The sequence below is a fragment of the Neophocaena asiaeorientalis genome, unplaced genomic scaffold, assembly GCF_003031525.2.
Source record: "Neophocaena asiaeorientalis asiaeorientalis breed wild unplaced genomic scaffold, Neophocaena_asiaeorientalis_V1.1 scaffold648, whole genome shotgun sequence".
In the NCBI taxonomy this organism is placed as follows: domain Eukaryota; kingdom Metazoa; phylum Chordata; class Mammalia; order Artiodactyla; family Phocoenidae; genus Neophocaena; species Neophocaena asiaeorientalis.
In genome coordinates this window covers 2,018,583-2,036,296 of record NW_020172781.1, presented here as the reverse complement: position 1 = coordinate 2,036,296, position 17,714 = coordinate 2,018,583, and the positions used below count along the sequence as shown (strand labels likewise).

At 51.6% G+C, this 17,714-nt stretch overlaps 2 protein-coding genes across 2 annotated transcripts in view; one reads left to right on the top strand and one right to left on the bottom strand.

Annotated features, from left to right (window-relative positions):
- DDX54 (DEAD-box helicase 54) overlaps positions 1–2,872 on the top strand; it is a 19,982-nt gene extending 17,110 nt beyond the window's left edge. Inside the window, exons 19-20 of the mRNA XM_024741444.1 lie at positions 72–184; positions 2,260–2,872. Of these exons, the coding sequence (XP_024597212.1) occupies positions 72–184; positions 2,260–2,492 (346 nt within the window). The 3' untranslated portion in view covers positions 2,493–2,872. The remainder of the gene's footprint in view (positions 1–71; positions 185–2,259) is intronic.
- A 929-nt stretch (positions 2,873–3,801) lies between these two features.
- On the bottom strand, positions 3,802–12,780 carry CFAP73 (cilia and flagella associated protein 73). Its single transcript, XM_024741520.1, has 7 exons — positions 12,725–12,780; positions 11,059–11,167; positions 9,925–10,029; positions 9,403–9,603; positions 8,663–8,884; positions 8,221–8,379; positions 3,802–4,198 (listed from the first exon to the last, which is right to left on the bottom strand). Exons 1-7 carry the CDS (start codon positions 12,778–12,780, stop codon positions 4,121–4,123), a joined length of 930 nt encoding a protein of 309 aa, XP_024597288.1. The 3' UTR covers positions 3,802–4,120.
- Positions 12,781–17,714: the final 4,934 nt, after the last annotated feature.

Below are 17,714 nucleotides of genomic sequence, written 5' to 3'. Positions count from 1 at the left end.
TCCCAGCCCACGGTTGTCTAGGGCATCTTTCTCTGGATGCTGCATGCAGCCTCCTTAATGCAGCCTCCCAGCTACCAAAAGTGGAAACAGAAGCAGAAAATTGATGATCGTGACTCAGAAGAAGAAGGGACATTTGAACGGCGTGGCCCAGAGCGAAGAGGTGGTAAGCGCGGCCGAGGGCAAGGTGAGAGCTGGGGTAGGATCGTCCTTAAAACGCAGGTTGCCATGTAGCACATTTGGTCATCTTGGGGGCTTGGTCCTCTTGATCTGGCCTGGGTCCCTCAGTGGGTGACACGCTAAGGTGGGATTTGAACTCAGCTCTGGTGCAGGAGCTTGTGCTCAGTGACCTCGGCTTGGGCCGGCTGCCCTGCGTGCCAGGACCTCGGTCAGCCCCTCAGGGCAGAGGAGCACCTTGGGAGTGGTGACACTCGTGACTCTGAAGGGAGGAGACTGGAGCCTGGGCCCCGTCCCACTGCAGCCCCACCTTTGGGGCCAAGCTTGCTGTCAGAGAGGGGCTCCTGCTTGCTGTCTGGGGCCAGGCTGCGTGCTGGAGCCTCGCCGCACGTGACCTGGGGGCGAGAAGACTGAGAATGGCTGGCTTTCAGGCCAGGAAACAAGTCACAGTGACTGGCCCTGGGTCCCCCGCCTGCCTGCTGCCTCCCCCGGCCACCCCCGCCAGGGTTGGGGAGCTTGAACCTGTCCTGGGCCTCTTTCCTCTGGGCCCTGGCCCTGCTTGTCTCCCCCGAGCCCGCAGGGCTGCTCACTGCCTCTTCAGCATCCGAGTCTGTGTCCTTCAGCCTGGGGACGCTGTCTGTCACGGCTCCAGGCGCCCCTCTGCTCTGCCTCTCCCAGGGCCTCCTCTGTTCTCTGCACGTTCCCCCTGTCCTCGTTGACATTTCCTCTCTGACGGTGGATACCTCTTCTGTTTCTCCCTGTTTCTGTCTTGGATTTTCTCCGACGCATCCTCTCTGTGTTGTTCTGTAGGTGTCTTTCTCTCCAGGTCTCTGTTTCTCTTTTTGCCTCTGACTCTGTGTCCCTGTCCATCTCTCTGTCTCTTTCTTTGTCTCTGTTTCTCCCCATCTGTCTTTGTCTTTCTGTATCTCTCTCCATCTCTCTCATTGTTCCTGTTCCTTTCTCTCCACACACACGCACGCGCACACGCACACACACGTGCGCACACACACACCCCTCCCAGTCTCTGTCTCTCCTCCTCTCTTTGTCTTTCTGTGGGCGTGTCCCTGCCTCCCCTGGACCCCCTCATCCCTCAGTCCTCAGCTCCCAGTTTTATCTGGAGTGAAGCCGGCTGCCGCTGTGGGCTTGCTGGACCCGGGGTGGTGAGGGTGGCCTGTGAGCTTCGGGAAAAAGCAGCTGTTCTCCCCCTGTGCTTTGTCCTCACTGGGTGTGGTGGGTCCCTGTCAGGTGGCCTGGCCCCTGTGGAGACATCTGGGGCCGCCTTAATGGCCATCTGTGTGGGAGCCCTGCAAGGCCACTGCTGTGGGAGGGGAGGAGCTGGGTGAGGCAGGTGAGTACAGAAGAGGAGGGGCCAGGCCTTAGTGGGGAGCCAGGGGCTGGGGGGGAGACCTGCCCGCCCAGAGAGCCGGGAGGTGGCGGGCGGGGCCGCCAACCACTGCTGCTGCTGCTGTTGCCGCTTTGCTGGGTGACCTTGGATAAGTCCCTTCCCCTCGCTGGCCTTCTCTGATTTCTCTCCTGCCAGAGGGAGGTTAAGCTACAGCCTGTTTTCATCTAACAAGCCTAGAGCATGTAGTCCAGAGAGACAGGGTTTAGAGTCTGTCTGGGTCCCCAGTGCCTGGCATAGAGGAGGCACTGAAAAGCTTTTGTTGAATGATTTATGATTGTAATAGTTACACCTAGGAGGCCATACTGTGGGCTAGGCCTTGTTCTGAACCCTGCACACATAGTAACCCATTTACTCCACATTAGGACTTATGAGGTAGGTGCTCTTATTCGTAATTCATAGGAGAGGAGACTGAGGTACAGAGAAGTAAAGTAGTTTGCCCAAGGTCCAAGAGGTCACAGCTGGGACTTGATCCCTGGCAGTTTGGGCTGGAGGGTCCATGCTATTGCCCATTACAGTAGACTACTTAAGCTTTATTAAGCAATTACCATCTGCCACATGTTGGGGCCACAGCAGTGAACACAGAACGAGAGCGGGGACGGGAGCATCCCGGGGGCTTCTGGGAGGAGGAGACATTGGGAGTCAACCCAAAGCCTGAACTCCCTGAATCTCCATCCTGGCAGGTGCATCACAGCCCCGCACCCTTGGTGCCCCAACAGGCCACGTGCGCTCAGAGCTCAAGACCAAGCAGCAGATCCTGAAGCAGCGGTTCCGAGCCCAGAAGCTGCGCTTCCTGCAGCGTGGAGGCCTCAAGCAGCTCTCTGCCCGCAACCGGCGCCGCGCCCGGGAGCTGCAGCAGGGCGCCTTCGGCCGCGGCGCCCACTCCAAGAAGGGCAAGATGAGGAAGAGCCTGTAAGGAAGGTGATACAGCCCCGTGGTTCCTCACCTGGTCCAAGCGTGGACATAAGCAATGTTCCCCGTGTACCACTGTGTGCCTGGCCCTGAGCTGGATGCTGGGGGGCTCCCTGCAGAAGCCATGGTCTGTGCAAAGGAATGCTTGCTATACGGCCGCAAAGGGGCAGCAGCTGCCTCTGCTTAAGAAAGGGCACGTTTGAGCAGGGTGTTGAAGGGTTCATAGGAGTTTGCCAGCAAGGCCAGGCAGGCTACGATCTGAGTTGGCAACTCGGCTGCTGCTGCTGTGTTCTGGATTCAGAGGTGGTGGCCACATGGGTGTGAGCCCTGAGTGCCTGAGGCCTAGTGATGTATTTTTAATGTAATAAACCTTTATTGAGTGCCTCCAGTGGACCAGGAGCATTGAGTTGGAAGGGACAGACCCGGGTACTAGAGTCCCAGCTAGTGTGCGGATGAGCCGAGAGCATGTGGGCAAGTCCCGAGTGGGTTCTGCTGGAATCTCCATTTTACAGATGAGGAAAGTCAGGCTCAGAGGGTGGGTCGGTTGCTCAGATAGGAACGCCCCAAAGCTGGCAGTCGGTCCCCTTCCTCCCACCAGGACAGGCTTGCAGCTGGGACTGGACGGTGGGAGGGAGACAGCACGTAGAGTCTGGGGGCAGAGGGTGCAGTGCGCTTCCTGGATGTGAAGGAGTTCACACTATCCCCACAAACCCAGAGGTCAAAACCTGTCCTGGCCTCTGTCCTGCTTTAAGCCCTGTTCTCCTCAGCCCCTGGTGGGGGTCCTGGGAATGTCAAGGGCAGCCTCCGGTAGCTGGATTCTCAGAATGGCCATCACCCAGCGCCAGTCCACGACGGAGGAGCCTTTGTGAGCAAGCGCCCCAGGAATGGGTGTCTGCCATGTGACCCTCTTGCTGGTCCTCCTTTATTTACTTTACTTACCAAACACTCATCCAAAATTTACCAGAAAATTTGCGCCAGGCCCCATTCCAAGCATCTGACAAACATCAGCTTGTTTAAATACCCCCAACTGGGGACCTCCCTGGTGGCGCAGTGGTTATGAATCCGCCTGCCAATGCAGGGGACATGGGTTTGATCCCTGGTCCAGGAAGATCCCACATGCCGCAGAGCAACTGAGCCTGTGTGCCACAGCTACTGAGCCTGGGCTCTAGAGCCCGTGAGCCACAACTACTGAAGCCCACGTGCCACAACTACCGAAGCTCGTGCACCTAGAGCCCGTGCTCCACAACAAGAGAAGCCACTGCAATGAGAAGCCTGCATACCGCAATGAAGAGTAGCCCCTGCTCGCCACAACTAGAGAAAGCCTGTGCAGCAACAAAGACCCAATGCAGCCGGAAATAAATAAGTAAATAAATTTATTAAGAGGGAAAAAAAAATCCCCCATCTGCCCTGGGTGGGAGGACCAGGTCCCAGGTCACATGGTGGATGTGGGATTGGTGCCCTCCATGTAGCCCACATTCATTTAGTATTTGCTGTGTGCCCCTCATGCCCACCCCACTGCAATCTGAGCGGGCACAGTCCTCCTGTCTTTCTGGTGAGAGCCACTCAGCCTGTAACCCGCAGGAATTGTGTACCTCCTGGGCGCCCCTCCCCCACTGCTCACCTGGGTCAGGGTCAGGAGGCGTGGACGGCGGGCTTGGCCTGATGGAGGCTGGCCAGCATGGCAGAGAGGTCCAGGATGAAGAGCTTCACCTGGGGGTTCCAACACAGCCAGAGTCAAATCCCAGCCTCTTGAGTGTCCAGTACCCACCCCGCCAAAACACCAGAGGCTGCAAAGCAGGGGTGGGGGGGTAGAGACCCTTATTAGACAGCCATGATGGTGGTTCCCTGAGGCAGTGAACCTGGCCTAAACCATTCCGGTTTTTTTGTTCTTTTGTTTTTGTTTTTTTTGGCAGTATGCGGGCCTCTCACTGTTGTGGCCTCTCCTGTCGCGGAGCACAGGCTCCGGACACGCAGGCTCAGCGGCCATGTTCATGGGCCCAGCCGCTCCACGGCACGTGGGATCTTCCTGGACCGGGGCACGAACCCGTGTCCCCTGCATCGGCAGGCGGACTCCCAACCACTGCACCACCAGGGAAGCCCCCATTCTGGGTTTTTTTTTTTATTTTTATTTTTTTTATTTTGCGGTACGTGGGCCTCTCACTGTTGTGGCCTCTCCCGTTGCGGGGCACAGGCTCCAGATGCGCAGGCTCAGCGGCCATGGCTCCCGGGCCCAGCTGCTCCGCGACATGTGGGATCTTCCCGGACCGGGGCACGAACCCGTGTCCCCTGCATCGGCAGGCGGACTCCCAACCACTGCGCCACCAGGGAAGCCCCCATTCTGGGTTTTTGAAGCCTCAGTCCAAGCTTCCCAAACAGTTGATTCGCAGGCACCTGCAGTTTTCTAGATGGCTATCACCTGTATTATAGTTGAATTAGTATTTTCACTTGCATCAGTTTTTTTTCCTTTTAATTGGATTAGTCGTGTTTACTGGTATATGACCTACTCTTATCTTCTCCATGGGGCACCCTCCTTTATTTTAATTAACCTATTTATTGATACAAACTTAATGAACACCCACAGATCCACTGCCAAGACCTAGAACTTGATGGCAAACTTATCCTTGGGCTCTTCCTTCACATTTGTCACTGAAATAAACATCTGACAAGGAAACTATCTCTACCAAAAGTGAAAAGAGATTAAATTACTCCTTGCCATAAGTAAGGGGTAACTGGAAAAATAACAAAATGAAAATGAAACTGGTTACTCAATTCTGGCAGCTACCATTACCCACAGAGGGTGTGAGCCCCCAGGCCCTGGAGACCAGGGAGTATTATGAGGTTAAAGGCATAGTTGCTGCCCGCCCCCCCTGCCATTGAACCTTTCTCCTTGGTAAGATCAGATGGTTGGTTGAAAAAGCACTGGCTTTCCATCACTCTGATACCAAAACCAGAAAAAGATACCACAAAAAAAATTATAGACCAATATCACTGATGAACACAGACGCAAAAATCTTGAACAAAATACTAGCAAACAGAATCCAACAGCACATTGAAAGGATCATACACCATGATCAAGAGGGATTTATCCCAGGAATGCAAGGATTCTTCAATATACACAAATCAATCAATGTGATACACCACATTAACAAATTAAGGAATAAAAACCAAATGATCCTCTCAATAGATACAGAAAAAGCTTTTGACAAAATTCAACACCCATTTATGACAAAAACTCTCCAGAAAGTGGGCATAGAGGGAACCTACCTCAACATAATGAAGGCCATATATGACAAACCCACAGCAAGCATCGTACTCAATGGTGAAAAAGCATTTCCACTAAGATCAGGAACAAGACAAGGCTGTCCACTCTCACCACTCTTATTCAGCATAGTTTTTGAAGTCCTATTCACAGCAATCAGAGAAGAAAAAGAAAAGGAATACAAATTGGGAAAGAAGAAGTAAATCCGTCACTGTTTGCCGATGGCATGTTACTATACATAGAAAATCCTAAAGATGCCACCAGAAAACTACTACAGCTAATCAATGAATTTGGTAAGGTTGCAGAATACAAAATTAATGCACAGAAATCTCTGGCATTCCCATACACCAACAACGAAAAATCAGAGAAGTTAAGGAAACATTCCCATTTACCACTGCAACAAAAAGAATAAAATACTTAGGAATAAACCTGCCGAAGGAGGTGAAAGACTTGTACTCAGAAAACTATAAAACACTGATGAAAGAAATCAAAGATGACATAAACAGATGGAGAAATACACCATGTTCTTGGATTGGTAGAATCAATATTGTGAAAATGACTATACTGCCCAAAGCAATCTACAGATTCAATGCAATCCCTAGCAAACTACCAATGACATCCTTCACAGAATTAGAACAAAAAATTTTACAATTCCTTTGGAAACACAAAAGACCCCGAATAGCCAAAGCAATCTTGGGAAAGGAAAACGGAGTTGGAGGAATCGGGGTCCCCAACTTCAAACTATACCACAAAGCTACAGTAATCAAGACAGTATGGTACTGGCACAAAAACAGAAATGTAGATCAATGGTACAGGATAGAACGCCCAGAGATAAATCCATGCACATATGGCCACCTAATTTATGACAAATTATTAAAAATAGAACTACCACATGACCCAGCAATCCCAGTACTGGGCATATACCCTGAGAAAACCATATTCAAAAAGAGTCATGTGCCACAATGTTCACTGCAGCACTATTTACAATAGCCAGGACATAGAACCAACCTAAATGTCCATCAACAGATGAATGGATAAAGAAGATGTGGCACATACATACAATGGAATATTACTCAGCCATAAAAAAATGAAATTGAGTTATTTGTAGTGAGGTGGATGGACCTAGAGTCTGTCATACAGAGTGAAGTAAGTCAGAAAGAGATAAAGAAATGCCATATGCTAATGGATATATATGGGATCTAAAAAAAAAAAAAATGGTACTGATGAACCTAGTTACAAGGCAGGAATAAAGAGGTAGACGTAGAAAGTGGACTTGAGGACATGGGGTGGGAGGGCGAAGCAGGGGCGAAGTGAGAGTAGCATTGACATATACACACTATAGAATGTAAAATAGTTGGCTGGTGGGAAGCAGCAGCATAGCACAGGGAAATCCGTGCTTTGCGATGACCTAGATGGGTGGGATAGGGAGGATGGGAGGGAGGCTCAAGAGAGAGGGGATATGGGGACGTGTATGCATATGGCTGATTCGCTTTGTGCAACAGAAACTAACACAGTATTGCAATTATACTCCAATTATGTTCCAATAAAGCAGTTATACTCCAATAAAGATTATACTCCAATAAAGCAATTATACTCCATAAAGCTCTATTAAAATAAGATAAAAAGGACTGGCTTTTGCCTGTTGCTTCATATCAAGCCTCTGTCCCTCCTAGAGTCGTCTTTTGTACCTTGGGTTACCTGGGCAACACTTGAGAGGACAGTGGTGTACATACGAATCCACCCAACTCAGGATGTGGCACAAAGGTAGGCTCTGGGGACCCAGTTCTTGGCATTTGGTTGGAATTCTGGCTGCAGGACAGGAGTGGGATGGGATGGGGCAAAGGCGGGGGTGTTTCCTCCACTTCTCAAAGGGGCCATGCTTTGGGAACCCACTAGAATCAACAGAAGTGTCCAAAGTCAGAAACCCCCTGCCTCTGTTGTAAACCATGTCACATGTTCTACCACCTTGCAAACCCGAGTGAATAGAAAAGCCGGGCATACTTGGTACACAGTGACATTTGTATTGCCATCGTACAGAAAGAAAAACCACTATACAACGCTGCCCTCATGCTTCCCAGGGAAGCCAAGGCCTGACTATGTGGGAGCCAGAGGGTCAGGGACTAATTAAAGGTGAGTCTCCATCTCCTGGTTTCTTATCATGTCACGTTTGTGCTTTTGATCCTGAGACAGAAGAACTCTTGGCATAACTGTATTGTACCCATCAGTATATACCCCGGCCTCCTGCACAGTGAGGGCACTGAGACCCAGAGAAGATCTTCTAACCTCATAGCAGGTGACCAGCAGAGCCAAGACCAACCCAGGGCTCTCGGGCAGGGGGCCGGGCGGCCACAGAGCTAGGAGACTGGGCTCTGATCGCAGAGGGTCATGCTTCACCCAGAGAAGGCGGGATTTCAGGCACCATGATGTTCCCAACCCTTAGGGGGCTGGAGGTGACATAAAGAGAGATCCTCGCCTGCTCCAGCTGCCCCTCGGTGTCCTCGATGTCCAGGGCAGGTGGCCGCCTCTGGTGCTGGCACACTAGCTGGAACAGGTTGAGTGCGGCCATCCTGGTGCGTCCCAGGAGCAGGGTCTTCTCAGCCGCGGTGTTCTGGATCTGAATACACTTGGATTCCTGGAGAACACCGCCCCCTTCCCCATTAAGGTGTGAGCTGGCCTGAGGAGGGCTGGGACCACATTCGCGTCCACTTCCCACCAGTCATAGATGCCCCTAGGTGCTATCAGGGAGAGGAGTGCTGGACTCGGGTGTCAAGTTCTCATAGGAAGGGCCTCCTGCGCCCTAAAGTGCTTTCCGATGCCTGAAACCTGCCCGTGAGCGTAGCGTTGCCCCATATGGCACTCCTCCCGGCGGTGGGAGGCTGAGGTCCCGGGCGCCCACCTCCTCCCGGCGGCGGTACCCAGTGCAGCGTGCGCTCCTGCGCCGCCTCCAGTTGCTCCAGCAGTTGCGCTCGCCGCTGGCCCTGCCGCAGTAGCTCGTCCTGCCAGGTGTCCCGCAGCCGCCGCAGCCGCGCGCGCGCCTCCTCCAGCTCCTCGAGCCGCTGGCGCTCCGTGAGCCTCAGCGCCGCCTGCGTGTCGGCCAGGCCGTCGAAGCGCGCCACCAGCTCGGGGACCTCTTGGAACTGGGATGGGGTCGGGAGGGGGACTCACCGGGACTGCAGCCCCCCTGCCTTTCCTCGCCCTAACATCCCCCGCGCCTCCTCAGCCCAACTGTGAAATGGGGGCATCACACAGCCCCAGCCCCAGAAGTGTGATTACTCCGGCCCCTCCCCACCTCCACCATCAAACCTAGCTAAGCTTCACTGCCTGTGATTAATACTAAGTCACTGTTTCATTCAACTCATACTGAGTGTTTGGATTCCCCCTCCCCCCACCTGCCTATGTGTCCTTGAGTAAGTTATCTTTCTGAGCCTCAGTTGCCCCATCTGTAGAATGGGGTTGGCAATAACAATACTCACTTCACTGGACCTTGGAGAGAATTCAAGAACAAAGCGTGTTCCTGACATACAGTTAGTGCTCAATAAGTGGTGACTCCTGGCATACAGTCAGCGCTCCAGTAGTGCACACTTCCAAAGCCGTCCCTGAGGCTGCCTGGGGCTGCACGTGGCGCTGAACACCAAAACTTCTGCAGGGCGCTCACCTCGGGCAGCTGCTCCATTACTTGCCCCAGCAGGCGCGCGCAAGGCTCGAGGCGCCAAAGCAGGCGCTGCAGCCGCGCGCGCTCCCGCTGCAGCTCCTCCAGCTGAGCCCGAAGTCGCAGCGCCTCCGCCTCCCGGCGGCCCGCCAGTTGCCGCTCCTCCGCCGCCCTCCGCAGTGCGCGGCTGCGCCGGGCCTCCGCATCCTGGGAAGGAGGGATGGAGAGGAGGCGACGACCCCCAGGACTTGGGAGCCTGCGGAGCTTGCCGCATCCACTCCACCCCGACATTCGCACGCTGAGTCACGGGTTGCAAACAGATGGCCCACGGGCCAAATCCAGCCAGAATCTCTGATTTTGATCCCTCACTCCTCTCCCACGCTTTTTAAAATGCTTCAGGCAGTAGTGTGTATTTCCCACCACTCCCTTTTGTATTGGTAAGCCCACTTTTTAAGTTTATGTCTGGCTCCTTTAGGATTGTGACTTTGTGACCCTCTGCCCTGCCTCCCCCCAGCAGGCTCCACGTACCTGCAAAAATTTTTCAAAGCGGACAAAGGACCCCTTTAACTCCTGCTCTTTCTGTTCCAACTGTTCCCACCGCTGTTTCAGGGATGCCTGCATAGTCTGGAACACCTGGGGGGTAAGGAGTGGGTGTCTGTGTTTGTTTGGGGTTTCAAGTCATCCAGCGCTTTCACGCTCACACTTAACCTCGCTCACCTTTTGCCCTTAATCTTTTTTTTTTTTTTTTGGCTGCGCCTTGCGGCATGTGGCATCTTAGTTCCCATGCCCCCTGCAGTGGAAGCGCGGAGTCCTAACCACTGGACCACCAGGGAAGTCCCTTTTGCCCTTAATCTTTTTTTTTTTTTTTGGCTGCGCCTTGCGGCCTGTGGCATCTTAGTTCCCATGCCCCCTGCAGTGGAAGCGCGGAGTCCTAACCACTGGACCACCAGGGAAGTCCCTTTTGCCCTTAATCTTGTCACTGCACCCTTGCTCAAATCCACCTGTGGCTCTCAGCACCCACGATGAAGCCCAAATTCCCTCCTGTAGCCCCTGCATGTCAGCATCCCTGCTCTTCCTTGGGGCCTCATCTTACCCTCTCTCCTCTGATACTGTCTTCTAGCCTCTTACCCACCTGTGTTTTGTCCTTGCCTTCCTGTCTTTGTATATGTTGCTCCCTCTGCCTGTTTCTCCCTCCTCACCCTGTCCCCCTTTGGTGGATAAGCCGACTTGCCCTTCAGCATTCCCTAAGACATCACTTCCTCCAGGAAGTCCTCCATGACCACCCCTGTGTAGAGATAGGGGCTTTCTCTGGGCTCCCACAGCCCCTGCTCAGTGCTTCCCCCCTCACAGCCATCACCACCTGGACACTTGTCTGTCCCCTTCTCCAAGCTGTGAGCCCATGAGGGCAGGGACTGTGGTGAGACCTCTAGATCCCAGTGCAGTGCCCTGCATGCAGTAGCTGCTCAATGCACATTTATTTGTACAAACCACTGATCTCATTTGATCCCCCATTTGACAGACGAGGAAACCAAGGCTCAGGACGGTGATTTGTCTCAGACCTTGTAGTAATAAGTTGGCTCCATCACTTTCCCATCTTTTTCTTCCCATCTTTTTTTAACTTTTTGTCCCCAAAAGTTTCAGGGACTGCATTGAGTGGCTCACCTCCTTCTGGGCCTGAAGGCCCTGGTCCGCATCCACCAGTTCCTGCCTCTTCTCCAAGAGACGCAGTAGTGGCGGTGGGACGTGGTCCATATTCTGCCCCTGGATCTTCCTGGAGGGGCTCAAGGAAGAGGTGAGGGTGAAGGAGGCAAGAGTCAGGGCCCCCAAACTCCCCACTGGTGCCTGACATACCCCAACAAGCCACCTCCTGGCTGCTGAATTTTTCATTCATTCAACAAATTGTCCCGAGCACCTACTCTGTACCAGGCACTGTTCTGGGCACTGGGGATGCAGCCCTGATCAAGACAGACAGATCCCTGCCCTCCAGGAGCTGCCGTCCTGCTGGGGACCACAGAAAAAAAGCTAGCAAATAATAATAAATAATGCTAGGACATGGCAGGTACTAAGATGAAAAATTCAGCAGACTGAAGGGAATCTCTCAATAGGGAGATAGAAAAGTCTCTGTTGGGGGACATCTGAGCAGAAGCTTGAAGGGGAAGAGGGAGGGAGCCATGAGGATACCGCAGGCAACAGATTCTAGGCCGAGGGAATGGCTGATGACAAACCCCCGAGGGAAGGACCTTGGTGTGTAGAAGGAGCTGCCAGGAGGCCAGTGCAGGTGGAGGGGAGGAAGGAGCAGAGAGACGGGAACTGAGATCAGGGAAGTTGTGAGGGTGACTGCGGTGGGCCGTGATGAGGGGGGACTTTGGCCTTGACTCTGAGTGAGGTGGGAGGCCTGGGAGGGTTTGGAGCAGAGGAGGGAATCCCCTCTGGCTCCTGTGGGGAGCAAGGACAACAGGAGGGGCAGGGCAGCTGCAGGGGACCAGGGCTGGGTCACAGGATAATGCAGAGAGGATGGGGCTCTGATCTGGGTGGGTGCAGTAGAGAGGTAAGGAGGGGGCGGTTCTGGATACCACTGGAGAGCAGAGCTGATGGGGTGACGAGAGGGGGAGAAAGGAGTCGAAGGGGAACCTAGATGCTGGAAGGATGTTGCTGATAGCGGGCTGAGTGGGAAGCAGGGAGATCAGCTCTTCGCTAAGGCCAAGTTGAGACTGAGCTGCCTATTGACATCTGCGGGAAGGATCCAGGGGGAGGCTGGGATGTGGAGCCAGGCTCACAGGGGAGAGGAGGCGCTGGACACAGCTCCGCAGGGTCGGCCCTGTAGGGAGCAGAAGGGATGCACTGCCATTCCACTAGGCAAGGCTCTCCCAGCTCTGGTCCAGGGGAAACCCTCCCATTTTACTGATTCTGAGACTGAAGATGGGACCCCCCGGCCACACTGCTGAAAGAAGGCAGGCACCGGACAAGCTTCCTCCACCCTTCCTTTAAAATGCTGTTTGCAGTGAGAGGGGGCAAGAGCTCGAAGAGTAATTCCTTCCCACCTTGGATCAAATGATATAATCTCAGCCGGATATCAACTAGGGATGGGGATCGAGAACAGGTTAGAGACCTGGGCCTTTGACCCAGCTCTGCCCTAACTACCCCTGAGACCTTGAGGAAATTGCCATTGCCTTCGGAGCTTCAGTTTCTTCCTCTATGAAGTGGGGGCAATAATCCCCCACCAAGAACTGCCCGAGGAAGCCAGAACCCAGGGGTAGGGGGAAGGGAGGGATCTTCCCACCTGCTCCTGCCCTCCTTTCAGCCCCCCTTGCCACCCCACGCCACTCACGTAGACAGTTTCTTTTGCAAGGCCAGTCGGAAGTATTTCTCCCAGGGCACTGCCATTCTCCTGGCAATCGCCCCAGGCTTGCTTTCTTTCTGGAGCTTTGCACTAGCCTAGAGGAGGCCCTGGAGGGTTCTGATGGAGGGTTTGCACGCTCAGTATTCCCGGAAGGCAGCCACCCAGCCAGCCTCGGTCGCCCGGGCGACCAACGACACAACATTCCATTGCCTGCCTGAGGCCTGGAGAATCCACCTGGGGAGGGAGAGAGAGGGGGCTGCAGGGAGGGGAGCATCTTCTGCCCGGTCTGGAGGAGGCTTGAACTCCCAATCTAAATCGGGGTGCAGTGAACAGGACGTGGGTCTCTTAGCCAATAATTTGCCCCTCGGTGCCCCATGTCTGGTCAAACCTCTTCCTGGATGGGTGGGATGGGGCCTCACTAATGTGGCTGTGTGCTCAGATGTCTGTTGAAATGAGTAATTATTGGACACCCACTGTTTGCCAGGTCCTTGGGGGGCAGGCATTCACTCCCTGGCAAGGTGCTGAGGTCCTGCTATGTTCCAGCCCTTTGCTGGTCCACTCCCATTGCTGACTACCCTAGCCTTGTCTCACGGAGCCCCCAGCCTGGTTAGGGAGATAAAGCAGAGGGGCCATCAGCACTACCCTGTGGAAACCAGCTTGCAGGGACCCAGAATCTGCATTTGGAGGATGGGGGGTAGGGGAGGAGGTGACATAGTTTGCGCAATTACAGTGGGTCAGACACTGCCCTGAGTACTCTACTTACGGTATCTAATTTTTTTTTTTTTTTGCATTATGCGGGCCTCTCACTGTTGTGGCCTCTCCCCTTGCGGAGCACAGGCTCCAGACGCGCAGGCTCAGCGGCCCAGCCGCTCCACATGTGGGATCCTCCCGGACCGGGGCACGAACCCGCGTCCCCTGCATCGGCAGGCAGACTCTCAACCACCGCGCCACCGGGGAAGCCCACGGTATCTAATTTAATCTTTAAAACAGCACTGCCGGGAGTGGTAATAGGGAAAAGTACCCAGAGTAATATTACAAATACTCATGCGTCCGCCAACTGGAAATAACAAACACGAGCATCTTGTCCCCTTTGCTTCCAAGCGTCTTATTTTTCCTTTTTAAATAATTTGTTTTTTCATGTAAGGAAATGTATTTTCTTTTTGCAGAGTAACACTATTTAAAAAATTTTTTTATTGAGGTATAATTGATTTATACTGTTGTGTTAATTTTTCTGTACAGCAAAGTGATTCAGTTATATATGATTCAGTTGTACATATATATGTATTCTTTTTCATACTCTTTTCCATTATGGTTTATCACAGGATATTGAATACAGTTCCCTGTGGTAGGGGAACAAAGTAGGACTTTGTTGTTTATCCATTCTATATATAATTGTTTGCATCTGCTAATCCCAAACTTCCAATCCATCCCTCCCCTACCCCCCTCCCCTTTGGCAACCATAAGTCTGTTCTCTATATCTGTGGGTCTGCTTCTGTTTCTTAGATAAGTTCATTTGTGTCATATTTTAGATTCCACATATATGTGATATCATATGGTATTTGTCTTTCCCTTTCTGACTTATTTCACTTAGTGTGATCATCTCTACGTTCATCCATGTTGCTGCCAATGGCATTATTTCATTCTTTTTTATGGCTGAGTAATATTCCACTGTATATAGATACCACATCTTCTTTATCCATTCATCTGCTGATGAACATTTGGGTTGTTTCCATGTCTTGACTATTGTAAATAGTGCTGCTATGAACACTGGAGTGCATGTATTTTTCAAATTAGAGTTTTGTCCGGATATATGCCCAGGAGTAGAATTGCTGGATCATTTGGTAACTCTATTTTTAGTTTTCTGAGGACTCTCCGTACTGTTTTCCATAGTGACTGCACCAATTTACGTTCCTACCAGCAGTGTAGGAGGGTTCCCTCTTCTCCAGACCGTCTCCAGCGTTTGCTTCGTTTTTTTTCCATAAATTTAATTTATTTATTTATTTATTTTTGGCTGCATTGGGTCTTCATTGCCGCGTGCGGCCTTTCTTTAGTTGCAGCGAGCAGGGGTACTCTTCATTGTGGCACACGGGCTTCTCATTGCGGTGGCTTCTCTTGTTGCAGAGCACGGGCTCTAGGCATGCAAGCTTCAGTAGTTGTGGCACTCTGGCTCAGTAGTTGTGGTGTGCGGGCTTAGTTGCTCCGCAGCATGTGGGATCTTCCCAGACCAGGGCTCGAACCCATGTCCTCTGCATTGGCAGGTGGATTCTTAACCACTGTGCCACCAGGGAAGCCCCAGCTTTTTTATTTACAGATAATTGTAGATTCCTGTGCGGTTTAAGAATTAAAAAGAGAGATTCCGTACTGCTTCACCCGGTTTCCCCCAGTGGTGACATCTTGCACAGCAACAGTCCAGATCACAACAAGGATATTGACATTGATACAATCCCCCCACCTTATTCAAAATGCTTAGTTTTATGATCACTTGTGTGTGTGTGTGTATTTCGTTCTATGCAATTTTTACAATTTTATTTATTTATTTGGCCACATAGCCGGCTTATGGGGTCTTAGTTCCCCGACAAGGGATCAAACCTGGGCCCCTGGCAGTGGAAGACCGGAGTCCTAACCACTGGACCGCCAGGGAATTCCCTCGTTCTATGCAATTTTATCACATGTCCATTCCTATGACTGCCACAGTCCAGATACAGAGCATTCATCACGAGGATGCTTCAAGCTAACCTTATATAGCCACATCCATCCCCGCCCTGCTGCCTTCCTAATCCCCGGCAACCATTCATCTGTTCTCCATCGGTATGACTTTGTCATGTCAGGGGTGTTGTATAGTAATTGGAATCATATACTATGCAACCTTCTGAGATTGGCTTTTTTCAACTCAGCATCATTCTCTCTCTTTTTTTTTTGGATGAAGAAATTTTATTTTTTAAAAAATATTTATTTATTTATTATGGCTGCACCGGGTCTTCACTGTGGCACGTGGAATCTTCACTGCAGCATGTGGGATCTTTTAGTTGTGGCATGTGGACTCTTAGTTGCGGCATGCATGTGGGATCTAGCTCCTTGACCAGGGAATGAACCTGGAGCCCTTGCACTGGGGGGCATGGAGTCTTACCCACTGGACCACCAGGGAAGTCCCTCAACATCATTCTCTTGAGATCCATGCTGGTTGTTACAGGTGTTTGTGTTTTTGATGGCTGAGTAGCATTCCATGGGATGGATATACCTCAGTTTGTTTAATCACTCATATTGGAGGATATTTGGGTTGTCTCCTATATTTGGCTATTATGAATAAGGCCACTGTGAAGATTCCTGTCCTGGTTTTTGAGTGAACGTAAGTTTTCATTTCTCTGGTATAGAAGCCCACGGGCACAGTTGCTGGGTCATATGGTAAGTGCCTGTTTAGGGTTTTTGTTTTTGTTTTTGTTTTAAATTAAGAAACTGCCATATTCTTTTCCAGAATGGCTGTCCCATTTTATATTCCCACTAGCAAGGTATAAGTGATCCAGTTTTATTCTACATCCTCGCTGCCATCACTATTTTTTGTTTTAGCCATTCTGATCGGTGTGTAGCGATATCTTTGTGGTTTTACGTTGCATCTCTCTACTGGCTAATGAGGATGAACATATTTTTATGTGCTTATTTGCCATCTGTATGTCCTCTTCAGCAAAATATCTCTTCGAGTCTGTTGCCTATGTTCTAACTGGATTGTTTTTAACTGTTGAGTTTTGAGACTTCTCTGAGTATTCTAGATACGGGTCTGGGTGTTCCAGATAGCCCTCTGTTGGATATTTTCTCCCAGTCTGTAGCTTCTCTTTTTATTCTCTTCACATGGTCTTTTGCAAAGTTTGAAATTGTGATGAGATCCAATTTGCCACTTTTTCCTTTGTGGATTGTGCTTTTGGTGTCAAGTCTAAGGTGGTTTTTGAACTCAGTCCATCTGGGTGTGGAGTCCACCCTCTTAACCACAACACTCCACATAGAGTTGAGCCCTTTTTGGATCTTTTCCTCCTTAGACCCATTCCCTTCCTTCCATCCCTAGAGAATACCATCATCTTGAAGCTGGTGTGAATCTTCCCTTCTTAATTTCTCTTCTTTTGGAGGTGGTTTTTTTAACAGTGTTTATTGAGCACCTTCTATGTGCCAGGCACTGTGTGAGGATACAGCAGTGGATAAGACAAAACCTGTCTTCATGGGTCTTAGAGGCTAATGGGGATGCCAGATGAATCAAATCACCCTGCAAATATGTCATTGCATGCTGACAGGATTGCCAGGGGAGGTGCAGAAGTGCAAGGAGGGAGTCAGGGAGGCCTCCTTGAGGAAGTGACATGTAAACCCTGAAGGGTGAGGAGGGGTGAGTAGAGGAGAGGAGGGGTAATCCAAGTATTGGGAACAGCATGTGCAAAGGCCCTGAGGCAAGGGGATATGGCCCCTCCTAGAAGAGAACAAAGGTCTGTAGGTTGGTGTGCAGAATTCTAGGATGAGGGTGCAGGTCAGGACTGCACAGGGCCAAGGAAGGGCAATACCTGGGCTAGAAGTGACAAACAGGGGATGGAGGTTCAGGGGTGTTAAGTGACTCCTCCGAGAGCACACAGGCTGAGAGGTGCTGGGCCCTGGAGTTTGTTTATATAGAGATAACCCATCCCTGCTTTGGAACTGCTCATGGCTTGGAGGAGGTGAGGTCCCTACACACTTGTCTTCAGAAGGCTGGAGCTGTGGCTTTAGCTCTGTGGCCAGTGGATCTACCTCCCCACCCCAGGCCACAGCATTCCTCTCTGTTAAACGGGGCATTGCTTCCAAATGCTTCTGGGGCTCCCCTGCCAAGCTGCTGAGGCAGGGCCTCCCCCCTGTCTCTGTCTCCATGTCCTGGGGGATGGGGTGGGTGGAGCTGCTAAGTGACAGCAAGACACAACTTCTCAGCTGGCCTTGCCCTTGGCCACAAAGCCAGCAGCTCTGGAAATATCCA